At 40.1% G+C, this 11,802-nt stretch overlaps 2 protein-coding genes across 3 annotated transcripts; one reads left to right on the forward strand and one right to left on the reverse strand.

The window, feature by feature from the left end:
• Positions 1-897: 897 nt before the first annotated feature.
• On the forward strand, positions 898-3,236 carry krt15 (keratin 15). Its single transcript, XM_030727586.1, has 7 exons — positions 898-1,474; positions 1,690-1,772; positions 1,906-2,062; positions 2,179-2,340; positions 2,438-2,563; positions 2,667-2,884; positions 2,997-3,236. Exons 1-7 carry the CDS (start codon positions 974-976, stop codon positions 3,106-3,108), a joined length of 1,359 nt encoding a protein of 452 aa, XP_030583446.1. The 5' UTR covers positions 898-973; the 3' UTR covers positions 3,109-3,236.
• Positions 3,237-5,587: 2,351 nt separating this feature from the next.
• krt98 (keratin 98) lies at positions 5,588-9,095 on the reverse strand. Of its 2 annotated transcripts, none has more exons than XM_030727619.1 (8): positions 8,562-9,095; positions 8,117-8,199; positions 7,840-7,996; positions 7,165-7,326; positions 6,950-7,075; positions 6,040-6,260; positions 5,824-5,834; positions 5,588-5,726 (listed from the first exon to the last, which is right to left on the reverse strand). In XM_030727619.1, exons 1-8 carry the CDS (start codon positions 8,892-8,894, stop codon positions 5,638-5,640), a joined length of 1,182 nt encoding a protein of 393 aa, XP_030583479.1. In that variant the 5' UTR covers positions 8,895-9,095; the 3' UTR covers positions 5,588-5,637. The 2 variants fall into 2 exon arrangements, with proteins under 2 accessions (XP_030583479.1, XP_030583470.1); XM_030727610.1 differs by having other exon boundaries at positions 5,824-5,837; positions 8,562-9,091.
• Positions 9,096-11,802: the final 2,707 nt, after the last annotated feature.

Raw genomic sequence — 11,802 nt, forward strand, 5'->3', positions numbered from 1 at the left:
CTAACCTTTCTAACCTTTCCACAAGGTTGATGTAGAACCGTTGAGAAAAATCCCCTGGGGTATTGTAAAAGACTTAAAATTGCAGTGCAGAGATGGAAAGAAGCAGACAAGCAAGAACTTGTTCTTATTTGGGCATGATGCACATGTCAACGTATGATGCCAAGAAAAGTAAATAGCATGCAGGCACATCTATGGTGAGCTTTCCAGCACTGCAGTGCCAAATCTTGAATAAAGCTAAGTCTTGTTTGACATCTATAATACCTCTACCTGGCAAACCTGCAGGCTATTGCAGGGCAAAATGAATGAATACATAAAAGATGCTTTTTTTTTTTTAAAGGCAACACTCAGAAAAAAGACAGGCGTGTGAGAATAAGTATGCTGGCTGAGAGTCAAGTGAAAAAACTTGGATCCATTGATTTGCAGTGCTCTTTACCTTGGGAACTAAACAGGTGTGGCTTGCATGGTATGGCTGTTTTGTTAAAGAATTATGGTACAAAAACAATAAAGTTACATCACCTGACAGAACACACAACATTTAAAAACTTCCAGATTTGACTGATTAACTAACTTAAGGCAAATGGCAATGGGTGTGGCTGTTTTACAATTTGTACAACATTTTCCAGAAACAAATGATAAAGGCTGTCCTTATGCACATTAATATGGCAATGAGAATAATGTTGAATAGAATGATGAAGCTGTGATCTTTAGTATGAGGTTTGCAGGTAGTTGTGAAGTTTGGATGCCTTACAAATGTAGTTTAAAGTTTAATCCCACTTTCTCCTTTTGATGGTTGCATGAATCTGTGTGACAAGAAGGGCTGAACACCCATTTTAGGTAATGCTCCTCCCTTTGGGCCTGCACCACCCACACTGGAGGCAGCTTTTTGCAGGATAAAAAGGGGCCAGAAGCAGAGCTGTGTATCTCAGCCATCTCGTCTCTTTTAGGCAGCCAGTCTACCTGAACAACCATCACAATGCTGTCCATGTCAAGATCCAGCGGTTCCTCTGCGCGCTTTGTTGGAGGTGGAGGCTTAGGTGGAGGCTTAGGTGGAGGCAGTGTGCGAAGGACGTATGCTTCAAGTGTGCATGCAGGTGCAGGTGGAAGTGGAGCAAGAATTTCGGTTTCTGGTGGTGGTGGAGGTGGTTATGGTTTTGGCATGGGAGGTGGTAGTGGAGGCTTTGGTAGTGGTGCAGGCTTCGGTAGTGGTGCAGGCTTTGGTGGTGGTGGCGCAGGCTTTGGTGGTGGCGCAGGCTTTGGTGCAGGTGGAATGGATGTCAATATTGGGGCCAACGAGAAGGCCACCATGCAGAACCTGAATGACCGTCTGGCCTCCTATTTGGAGAAGGTACGCAAGCTTGAGACGGCCAACGCTGAACTTGAGCTCAAGATTAGGCAGTTCTTGGAAAATAAGACCTCACCTTCTGCCCGCGACTACTCAGCTTACCAGGCCACCATAGCTGACCTGCGAGGAAAGGTATGCCATATGAGTAGTGAGACTGAATGAGATACCATGTTGCAATTTATTATGTAATGCATGCACACATCTTTAAAAAGTTGCTTTGGAACTATGTCCAAGTGGGAATCAATATACACTTTAAAAAAAAAAAAAACTTTTAATGATCTTTTGGCAGCTCTAGAACATTTGACAAAAGATATGTAGTAGTTATTTAACATTTCATCATCACACAGATCCAGGATGCCATTTCTGTCAATGGAGGAATCTTTCTGGCCGTTGAGAATGCAAAACTGGCAGCAGATGACTTCAGAACCAAGTAAGTTACAGTAGTGTCTAAAAGTTGTTGAACTTGGTGATTTTTAAAACATTTCCTGTAAAGCAACACAAACCTGTTAAATACAGAGCTGTCATCAACCATTAACACTGTCTGATCTCCTGTGGCTTTACAGGTATGAGAATGAGCTTGCTATGCGTACATCAGTGGAGGCAGATATTGCTGAGCTAAAGAGACTGCTGGATCAGCTGACACTGTGCAGATCTGACCTGGAGATGCAGATAGAAGGACTCAAGGAGGAGCTCATCTTCCTTAAGAAGAACCATGAGGAGGTCAGTAGCAAACACTGAACAGTCATCTGAGCAAATTTAAAATGTAATTAATTTGCTCAAATGTACAAAAGAACCACCTCAATTAAAACAACCTTCTTAAACCATTTGTTCATTAGGAAATGGCAGCAATGAGGAACCAAATGAGCGGTCAGATCAATGTGGAGGTGGATGCAGCGCCACAGCAAGACCTGACCAGTGTTATGGCTGAGATCCGTGAGCAATATGAAGCTACGGCTGCCAAAAAACAGAAAGAACTTCAATCTTGGTTTGATCAAAAGGTAAGACTTGAGAGGAGCTTAGTACTAGTTTTCACTCCATAGACTGTTTGAAGGTAGTGGTACCTGACACTCGCATTTGATCTCATGTCTGTTGCAGTCAGAGGAGCTGGGCAAAGAGGTGGCAGCCAGCACAGAAAGTCTGCAAACATCCAAAACAGAAATCACCGAACTCCGTCGCACATTGCAGGGCCTGGAGATTGAATTACAGTCACAGTTAAGCATGGTAAACGAAAATTATTTGGCTTTACCCATCTTTACTTTACCTCATTTACCAATCCCACCTCCAGATTATTCACTCTTTCTTTACCCCTTCCTTTCCTCAATAGAAAGCAGGCCTAGAAAGCACTCTAGCTGAAACAGAGGCACGCTACGCTATGAAGCTCCAAGGCCTCCAGATGCAAGTGACGAGCCTGGAGGAACAAATCATGCAGCTGCGTGCAGACATTGAGCGGCAGAGCCAAGAATACAAGATGCTCCTCGACATCAAAACACGCCTGGAAATGGAGATTGCGGAATATAAGAGGCTGCTGGATGGAGAGGGCAGGTAAGAAAAAGGAAGAAAGAGCAATTCTGCCCTTTCACCATAATTTAGCTCCGTAAATTTAAATCTTTAAATGATTTTAATGCCATCTCTATACTTTTTGCCACTTCCACAGCATTGGTTCTTCCTTCGGCACCAAAAATAAAAATGTGGTCGTGATCACTGAGGAAATAAAGGATGGCAAGGTGGTGTCCTCCTCCTCCTCCTCCACCACCGTTCTTAAGTAGAAATCATCTCAAGCAGCAAATGCAACGCATTGTGCAATACCTGGAGGGCACAAACTCAACATCTGAACCACGACTACTTTAAATACAAAAGTGAAAGCAATAAAAGGTTCCCATTTTGCTGACTTCAATTTTGTCTTACCTGTGTCTGCTTAATTCCAAATAATGTCATGATAGTGGCAGTTGCACAGTTTGTCGTCAACCAAGAAGGCATTTTTAAATTTCATATTTCATAAGATATTTTAGGATATTTGTAAAGTCTGAGGTATTATTATTTTGCCAGGTGCACATGTAAAATTTGCTCATAATTAAATCAAAATAACTATATTCACTGGCTAGTACTTCAGTTGAAGTGCCAAAGCACTAAACAGTTAATATAAAGTTGCAGGCCAGCTTGCCAGTTTGAAAATCCAAAAGTAATTATTACTCACAGGCAGTGCCTTTTTTTTCTAAGTTTCCATTATGATACATGGGACCAAGATGCATTATAATCTTCAGAAAGAAAGCACTAAAGTAGAACAGCTCTAAAACTGTCCAGTACATGATGATTTGAAAACAATTGGAGACACCTTTGAGTCTGCATATGGCCTATATTATATATTTATATTTCAGAAACAAGTACTTGCAGATTTTTGCAAGTACTTGTACATTAAAATGTATAAATTTCCCCACTCCTAAGATACAGTATGTGATGTGACCAAAATGACTGACTCATTACACACGATTTAAGCCTCATCAACCAACATTTTGCCACTAGGGGGCAGCGAATGTATGTAACTTAGGAATTAGACCCCAGACTGTGCTTTTCCAGCTTTTAGACCATTAAAATGTAAGGGCACTGACAAGCCCAGTGATCAGCTTTACAAATGAGTCTTTAACATGGAAGCCTCGGGGGAAAATGTTTTTGTTGTTGGGCAACAGTTGGCTGCTGAGACAAAATGCCAGAAAAACATATCTCAGTACATCCATGGGAAGGTGAATTTTGAAGAGGCACAGCTATTAAAGGGTGTAAGCAAACAATGCCTATGCAGCCAGAAGAAACAACATTATCATTATCAATGAATCTCTTTACTGTAAACCAATCATTAACCCATTCCATCATGGTGCTTCCTGTACCTGGACCAGGCAGTACCTATTATTAAAATCTGCAATTTTGCTTCTGAGTCTATAATCAAGCTTGGTAGAGTTGGAGTTGAGATTCTGTTTAGAACAGGTTCAGCAGCTGTTTACTGACTCATTGTTAAGAGGCTGTTATTACAGCTTGTTATTTTTTCTCTCTGTACTTGCCTTCAGGAGAGACTTATTATTATAACGGTTGTTCTGCTTACAGTTTTTGAGCTGTTACTGACTGAATTTGGAGTATTTTCGGGGGAAGCTAACCAGAGGTAAAGGAATATTAAATGATTTTTAGACTTTAGTGGTGGTTACATTATGTAAACTTTTTATCTTGGTCTTCAACATAGAATAGAAAAAGTTACATGTAGCCACAATGACATTACCATCTGATTTGTGAACCCCTGTTCAAAAGCCTTCATTTCAGAATTGTGGCTATCAACATCATGTTTTTCTTGGTTTTATATTTGGATGATCAGCTAACTCTAGCAAGCTTGGTTAGTAAACTGTTAGTAAATATCCATCTCCCTCTGCTTGAATAGGTTCTCTCCAGGTACTCCAGCTTTCTCCCAGTCTGGTGATTCTAAACTGGCTGTAGGTGTAAATGCGAGTGTTAATGGTTGTCATTCTATGCCCTATGATTGACCTGTCCACCTTGAACCTTCTAACCACCAACTCCCTTGGAAAAGAGTTTAAGAAAATAGATGGAATTTCATTAAAATACTTCAGACGACACCAATACCACAAACATGACTTTGACTGACTCAAACTGGCAGAGGTAAAGCCTAACAGAGTGCTAACAGATACAGCCACATCTCAGCATCCAGCTGTCCGTCAAAGCATCAAAGCATGTCTCCCTATCTTGAAGCATTATTGCAATTTGAAAGGGTGATTTATTTAAACAAACAAACAAAAAAAAAAAATTAGCCCCTTTTAGTTGTGTAAGGAGAAATTAGCCTCAAGAGGCTACTCCAGAAACTGCAGTTTTTGACACTTCTGTATTAGCTTTTGGTCTTTACTAGCTAAATATTTTATTTTACCTCCAAAAACAAAATACTAGTTTTATTCAAATATTGTGACTAATGTGTGGCTTGTATGCAGCTATTTTAGCTTGTAGCTGGTTTTTTATGATGATGTCTTGTTGGAGATTGAACTAAATGTGCCATAAAACAAACACCATAATCTAGAAAAGGCATAAATTCACCTTAAAGCTGCATAATTGACAATTTTTGTTAAGTGTTCATAGAAAACACAGATTTTTACTGAAATTTGCACTGTAATCAAAACATAGTGACTGACAGTAGAGGTGAAAAAAGTAATCTAATCTGTTCATCTTACATTTATGTAGACACAACACATGAAACTTTTATTCAGCTACATGATCTTTATTGTTTATTTGTTGTGAATGCTTCCAGTTCGTCACTCAGTTTCCACATCCACAGTCTTGCTGCTCTCCACCACTTTTCCATCCACAACTGTCTCCACCACTGTGATGACCTTTGTGACCACTAAAGAAAAGATCACAGTAATCATGAGAAATTATCAAGACATTTCTTAAAACTATAATATAATTTAGAAAAAAGTGAATGAAAAAAGCTTGTTTACCTTGTTTTGAGCTGCTGTGGAGGGTGTGTGTTTTTTTTGTGGGGGGTGGAGAAGAGAAATCATTAGTTTGGCTCAGTCCATATTGTAAACAAGTTCAACTTATTTAGATTTATTTATTTTTTGCTCTGTTTCTAATCTTCCCTCATTCGACTCATTATTTTCTCATCATATCTTCTATTTTTTCTTCATTGCCTCTTTATCATCACTGGGTCTCACCTTTCATCTTCCCCATCCAGCAGTCTCCTGTACTCTGCAATCTCCAGTTCCAGCCTGGTCTTGAGATCCAGCAACATGTCATACTCCTGCTTGTTGTAGGTGATATTCTTGTGGATCTGGGACAGCTGAGCCTCCAGGCTTGTGACCATATTCTGGAGGTTTGCTAGCTGTGTGGCATAGCGTTCCTGAGTCTCTCTCAGAGTCCCCTCCAGAGACGCTTTCTATTTGGATTGCAGGAGAAAGTTGTTAACTGAATAGTCGGCAACCAGAACTTGGGAAGGAGTGGAGGAGTTTACTATTTGTGACTAGGACAACATGATTTTCTACTGGGACTGGCTATTACCCTGGTTGCTATTCATCTTTATTTTCACTAATTGTTTGGTTAGGATGAAAAACTACAATGTTATAGGTAAGAAAAGTTATTTTACAATTTTAAACTCATATTATAACTCTAACACTACACACCATCTAGTAGTGACAATACAGCACATTTCTTCACATAGTCGATAGAGAGGTTACTTAACTAAAATGTAACTACAGATTGTAATTTAATTTTAGATGAATGACCTAAGGGTTCATTTTCTTGATAATTAAAACTCGTGCCATTACCAAATGGAAAAGCTAGCAGCCAGTTACCTTAAGTGACCACAAAAAACAAAAAAAGTCTACAGGTAACAAAACTTAACACACTATAACCTTTTTGTTAAATCCTACTGTAATCTACCCCTTAAGGATGCATCATGTTGCAGCATTTTGAGGTTTAGGCATGTCTTTACTGTAAATGTGAAGCTAACACACTGCTAACAGTAATTTCATACAGATATCAGAACAATCTCTATCTTTGTTAACAGCTTGAATTATAAGGAAAGAACAGCAGAAATTCCAGTGATATTAAACTGATTTGCGTTACCATGCTCAAATGGGACTGCAGTTCGATCTCAAGCCTCTGGAGAATGTTCTTCAGCTCTTTAAGATCTCTTTGTGTTGTGACCAGAATCTCAGTTTGTGTGTGCACTTCCTGCTCCGCAGCTGTAATCTGAAATACAGCATCACAGTATATGTTACTCCAGTTTTACTCCTCAAAAGTCACTTAAGGGAATTAATAATAACAACTTCACTTCTCACCTTGTTTTGATACCACAACTCGATCTCCTTGCGGTTGTTGGCGATCACGCCCTCGTAGTGTTGCCTGATCTCTGCCATGGCCTGGTTCAGATCTAGAGAGGGAGAAGCGTCGACGGCCACATTAACCTGGCCACCCATCTGAGCCCTCAGTAGAGCCAACTCCTGCAGGGGTCAAAGGGCAATATTTCAGTTCACAAAGACTCAAAATAATCTACCTGCTATGGCATATTATAATCGTGCATGTTTTGGACTCTTTGATCTGCATGTATGTTTGCGTGTGTGCTGGGTGCGGGTGTTGAACAAACAGAAGCAGTGAGGTAATGGAGAAAGAGAAGAATACATGGAAGTGTGCAAAGAAAAGAGGGGGAGCACAGGGGAAAGGAGAAGGTGGCAGAGCTGTTTATAAAAGCATTAACCTAACACAGCATTTCCTCTGTATTATCAGGGGTAAAGCAGGGGTCATGAGTGTGAACAGCTTAGGCCACAATAGATTGCAATGAAAAATCATGATGTCTAGACCTACAGAGAATAGATTATACAAAAGAGATGGAGGATGTTGAATGCCATCAGTATGGTAAAATACTCTGAGGTTATGTGCACACACAGGTGTTGGCCTCTGTGTAGCAATGTGGAGACAGATGTGAATTGATATGCTTGCTCTCTCTTTAAACTCACCTCATCGTGGGTCTTCTTGAGCACAATAAGCTCATCCTTCATGGACTCATACTGACCCTCCAGATCCATCCTGGATAGGTTGAGCTCATCCATTAACCTCTTCATTCCAGCAATGTCGGCCTCCACAGTCATTCTCACGGCCAGCTCGTTCTCATACCTGAGTGAGTTTCACACAGGATGACAGAGGGACAAGTCAGAGTGATTCCAGGATCAGGAGTTGTCAGTAAGACACATTTGAATGTGGCAAGGTTTGGAAACACACAGAGGGCACACTCACTTCACTTTAAAATCATCAGCAGCCAGTTTTGCATTGTCAGCGTCCAGCATAGTCTTGACATTGAGCTTGGAGGCAACGCAAATCTAAGAGGGAGAAAAAAATACACATGGGATCAAGTTAGAAAACAGTCAAGCTTATGTTTCAGATAACTCTACATCTGTGCTGCATCTTTGTGTAATTAACACTGTGACATTCAAAACCATCAGCAGGATGTGCTGGACAGTTGGAGTGAGTGTAGAAACTACAGCTGCCCTACGTCAAAGGCTAGCATCTTAGTCTTCAACAATGATGACAATGAGTTCTCTAACTCAAGTTGTTATACCCCCACATACCAACAGATATCAACCCCTCCCGTCACAGTTGCAGTGAACATTAACATCATGAAGATATGAAAATGAAGACAGCAGACAGTCACACACACCCCTATCTGTCTCTTTCCCCTTACCTTTTCCTTCAGATCCTTAATGGTGGCGAAGTAAGCAGAGTGGTCAAAGGAGACCACGGTTCTGCTCTGGTACCACTCTTTGATCAGCTTCTCCAGGCGTTCGTTCTCCTTCTCCAGGGTGCGCACCTTCTCCAGGTAGGCAGCCAGACGGTCATTCAGGTTCTGCATGGTGGCCTTCTCGTTGGCCCCAACATGGAGGTCAAGACCATCAGCAAGGTTCAAGCTTGGTGTTGCATAGCTCTTCTGGGATGAGGAGATACGGGTGCCATAACCTCCTGCTCCACCGTAGACACTCATGGTGTTCTGCCTGAAGCTTCTGTTGCTCAAAGACATATTGAAGGGTCTGGATCTGAACCAGGTAGGATCACTGGAGTTGATCTGCAGCTGAGAGAGTAACTTTGGTCTTCTTGGTTATATAGTTGCCGAAGTGGGATGGGCTTCGTGTGTGCTGAAAGGTAAGAATGCCGCTGACAGATCATCCCCCTCACTCCTCTATGCAATCTCTCCATCACCTTGGGTGTGGTGACCAGTGGGTAGGGGCTCATTCATCGCTTTTCAGGTCCAACCTGTGATTTCCCATTTTGCTGTTTCTCAGTGAAAAGACAACAATTACTTTGAATATTTCTTCCTCTGAAATAATGCTTTTAGTAGGTTGTTATTGCACCACCCCTTTTTTCTTTGCTTAGAAATCTAGAAATAATATAATATAAAGAGTATAAACTGCAGAAAGAAAGAATATAAACTGCAGTTTGTTAAACAATATTACAGAGAATATATATGAGATAGTGGCAGTTTAATATTGTTGAGTCTTATGGAAGAAACTGCTGTGTGGCTATCTTGTAAAATAGTCACTAATTACTCATAGCAGTGACAAAAATAACACATACATGTGATAATTTCACCTGTGTGAAACTTAGGACTGAAGACTCAACGTCAAAGTCAGCTGAAGTTATTTTTGTCACATAACTTGTAGGCAATACTCTAAAGATTGTATTATTAAGACTTAATGAGCGTAATTTGATTAATGAATGAATGTGTTTATGATATTTTTAAGTGTTCACACAGACAAGAGGACATACAAGAAACTACACAAAGGAAAGAAAATTGTTAGCAAATTGGCATTTACTTGAGTGCTAATTTGCATTTTTTAAATTAATTTGTCAATTTCACATTTATTTAACCAGAGGAAATTTTAAAATCTCTCAGTGTGTCCTGGCAAATACACACCCAGCAGCTCAGTCAGCAGTGTGGCACAAAATGATGATGCTAACTAAACAAGCATTTTACTAAATGAACATGGTACACATCACACCTGCTAAACATCATTTTGTCACCATTGTGAGCATGCTGAAGGGGCATCTAGCAAGACACATGGATCTATAGTGTAAGCCACTAAAACACACACCTGTCTTAACTGGCATGTGTATGGCATTTTTTTAAAACTTTATTTACCAGAAGTAGCTCATGAACACAACTTTTTTGGAGGTTGGGCTGTGAAACAGAAGTCTTATCTCAGTGTATTCATCTTTGATTCATCTGAGCTTTCACCTGATTGATAGTATTTGTGCAGCTATCTAATTAAAACAACAGATTTTTTTATTAGATTATTCTGAATATTTTTGGGGTCTGCAACAAGTCTGGTAGGTTATTGATTAAGTAAATGTTCTACTGAGGTCAGTCACCATTTAAACAAGTTTACATCGAATTAGTTTGTGGACTGGTCTCTGTAAACAACTTGCAAATGGCAAATGTGAACTAACCAGCTAGCACATTTTTGTGCTAGCTGGTTTTACTGGTTTATAGTTATCACTCAGCAGTAACAGTGATAAGCTGGGTGAGACCTGAAAAAGGGATGAGTGAGGCTTGATTTGCATTTGAAGAATGACAGTCTGTTATGCATTAGAGAAAATAACAGAAGCACATGACACTTTTTATTTCAAAATTTTTTCCAAAATTCATCACAGGACCCCTGTGAAACATTAAGTACACCTTTACTCTTTCAATAGGAATTCAAAGGGTAACTAGAAACCATGTGCTGCTAATTCACTTGACAACCTCTAAAAAAGCAGATTGCTGATCTGGATTATTCAGGTGTGTGTTAATGCAATGCTACAATCTTTCCATGATTGTGGCAAATTCACCCCAAGGCCAGATTGTGCAATGCTCAGAGAAACCCATGTGCTAAATTTGAGACTCTACAAGCATCCTCTCTCTAAAAAGAAAATGGCAGCATGACTTAGCTTTACAAACACTGTCTTTTGGACAGAGGGGACAAAATGCAGATGCTTGCATATAATGCACGCTGCCATGCTTAGCAAATAAAACAAACAGCATATCAGCACAAACACATCACACCAACTGTGGTAAAGGGGTGATGATTTGGGATCATTTTGCTGTCACAGAACTTGGGAATCTTGTAGTCATGGAGTTGACTGTGAACTCACTCTGTATGCCAAAGTATTTTAGAGTCAAATGTGAGGTCATCTGTCCAACAGCTAAACCTTGGCCAAAATTGGGTCATGCAACAGGACAATGATCTGAAGCACAGCAGCAAAACAACAGAATGGCTGAAAAAGCAAAGAATCAAGGTGTTGCAATGGCCCACGCAAAGTCCAGACCCCAGCTGGCTTGAGATGCTGTGGCTGGACTTTAAGAGTTGTGCATAAACGAATGCCCGCAAAACCTCAATGAACTGAAACAACTTCTAAGAAGAGTGGGCCAAAAGGCTGATAAAGTCATACAGAAAATGTTACTTCAAGTTAATGCTGCTAAACTTTGTTCTGTTGAATCATAGCTATTATATCATAGGACAACATAGAGTCCTGTGAAAACAGTTCACATGACTGTGTGCAGGGTTTGTATACAAGCAGCAAATAACTGTACTATAAAGTACAAACAGTGAGGGTACACATGAGTAGACCTTTTTCACATTACTGTAAATCAGTCAGGTCTGAATCTGGTTTTATACATATCTCATTTCATCTATTTTACTACAGAACTTTAAACGTATCATATTTGATTTGTTCACTTTGACTGATTTTGAGTAATGAAGTCAGTTTTGGAAAGACAGTCTGCTTTCCTCAAAGCACTGGAAACTTAACAGCCATCCAGTGAGGCAGCAACCTGATAGCCATGACTGGCTTGAAGAACAACTTTCTCACGTTAGCACAAGCATTTAAAAATTTTTTCCTCAGGTGACTATTGAAAGATCTTTTCTTTTGCTTGAGATAAAAAAAAAATG

Source organism: Archocentrus centrarchus, chromosome 1, assembly GCF_007364275.1.
Source record: "Archocentrus centrarchus isolate MPI-CPG fArcCen1 chromosome 1, fArcCen1, whole genome shotgun sequence".
Taxonomy (NCBI): Eukaryota; Metazoa; Chordata; class Actinopteri; order Cichliformes; family Cichlidae; genus Archocentrus; species Archocentrus centrarchus.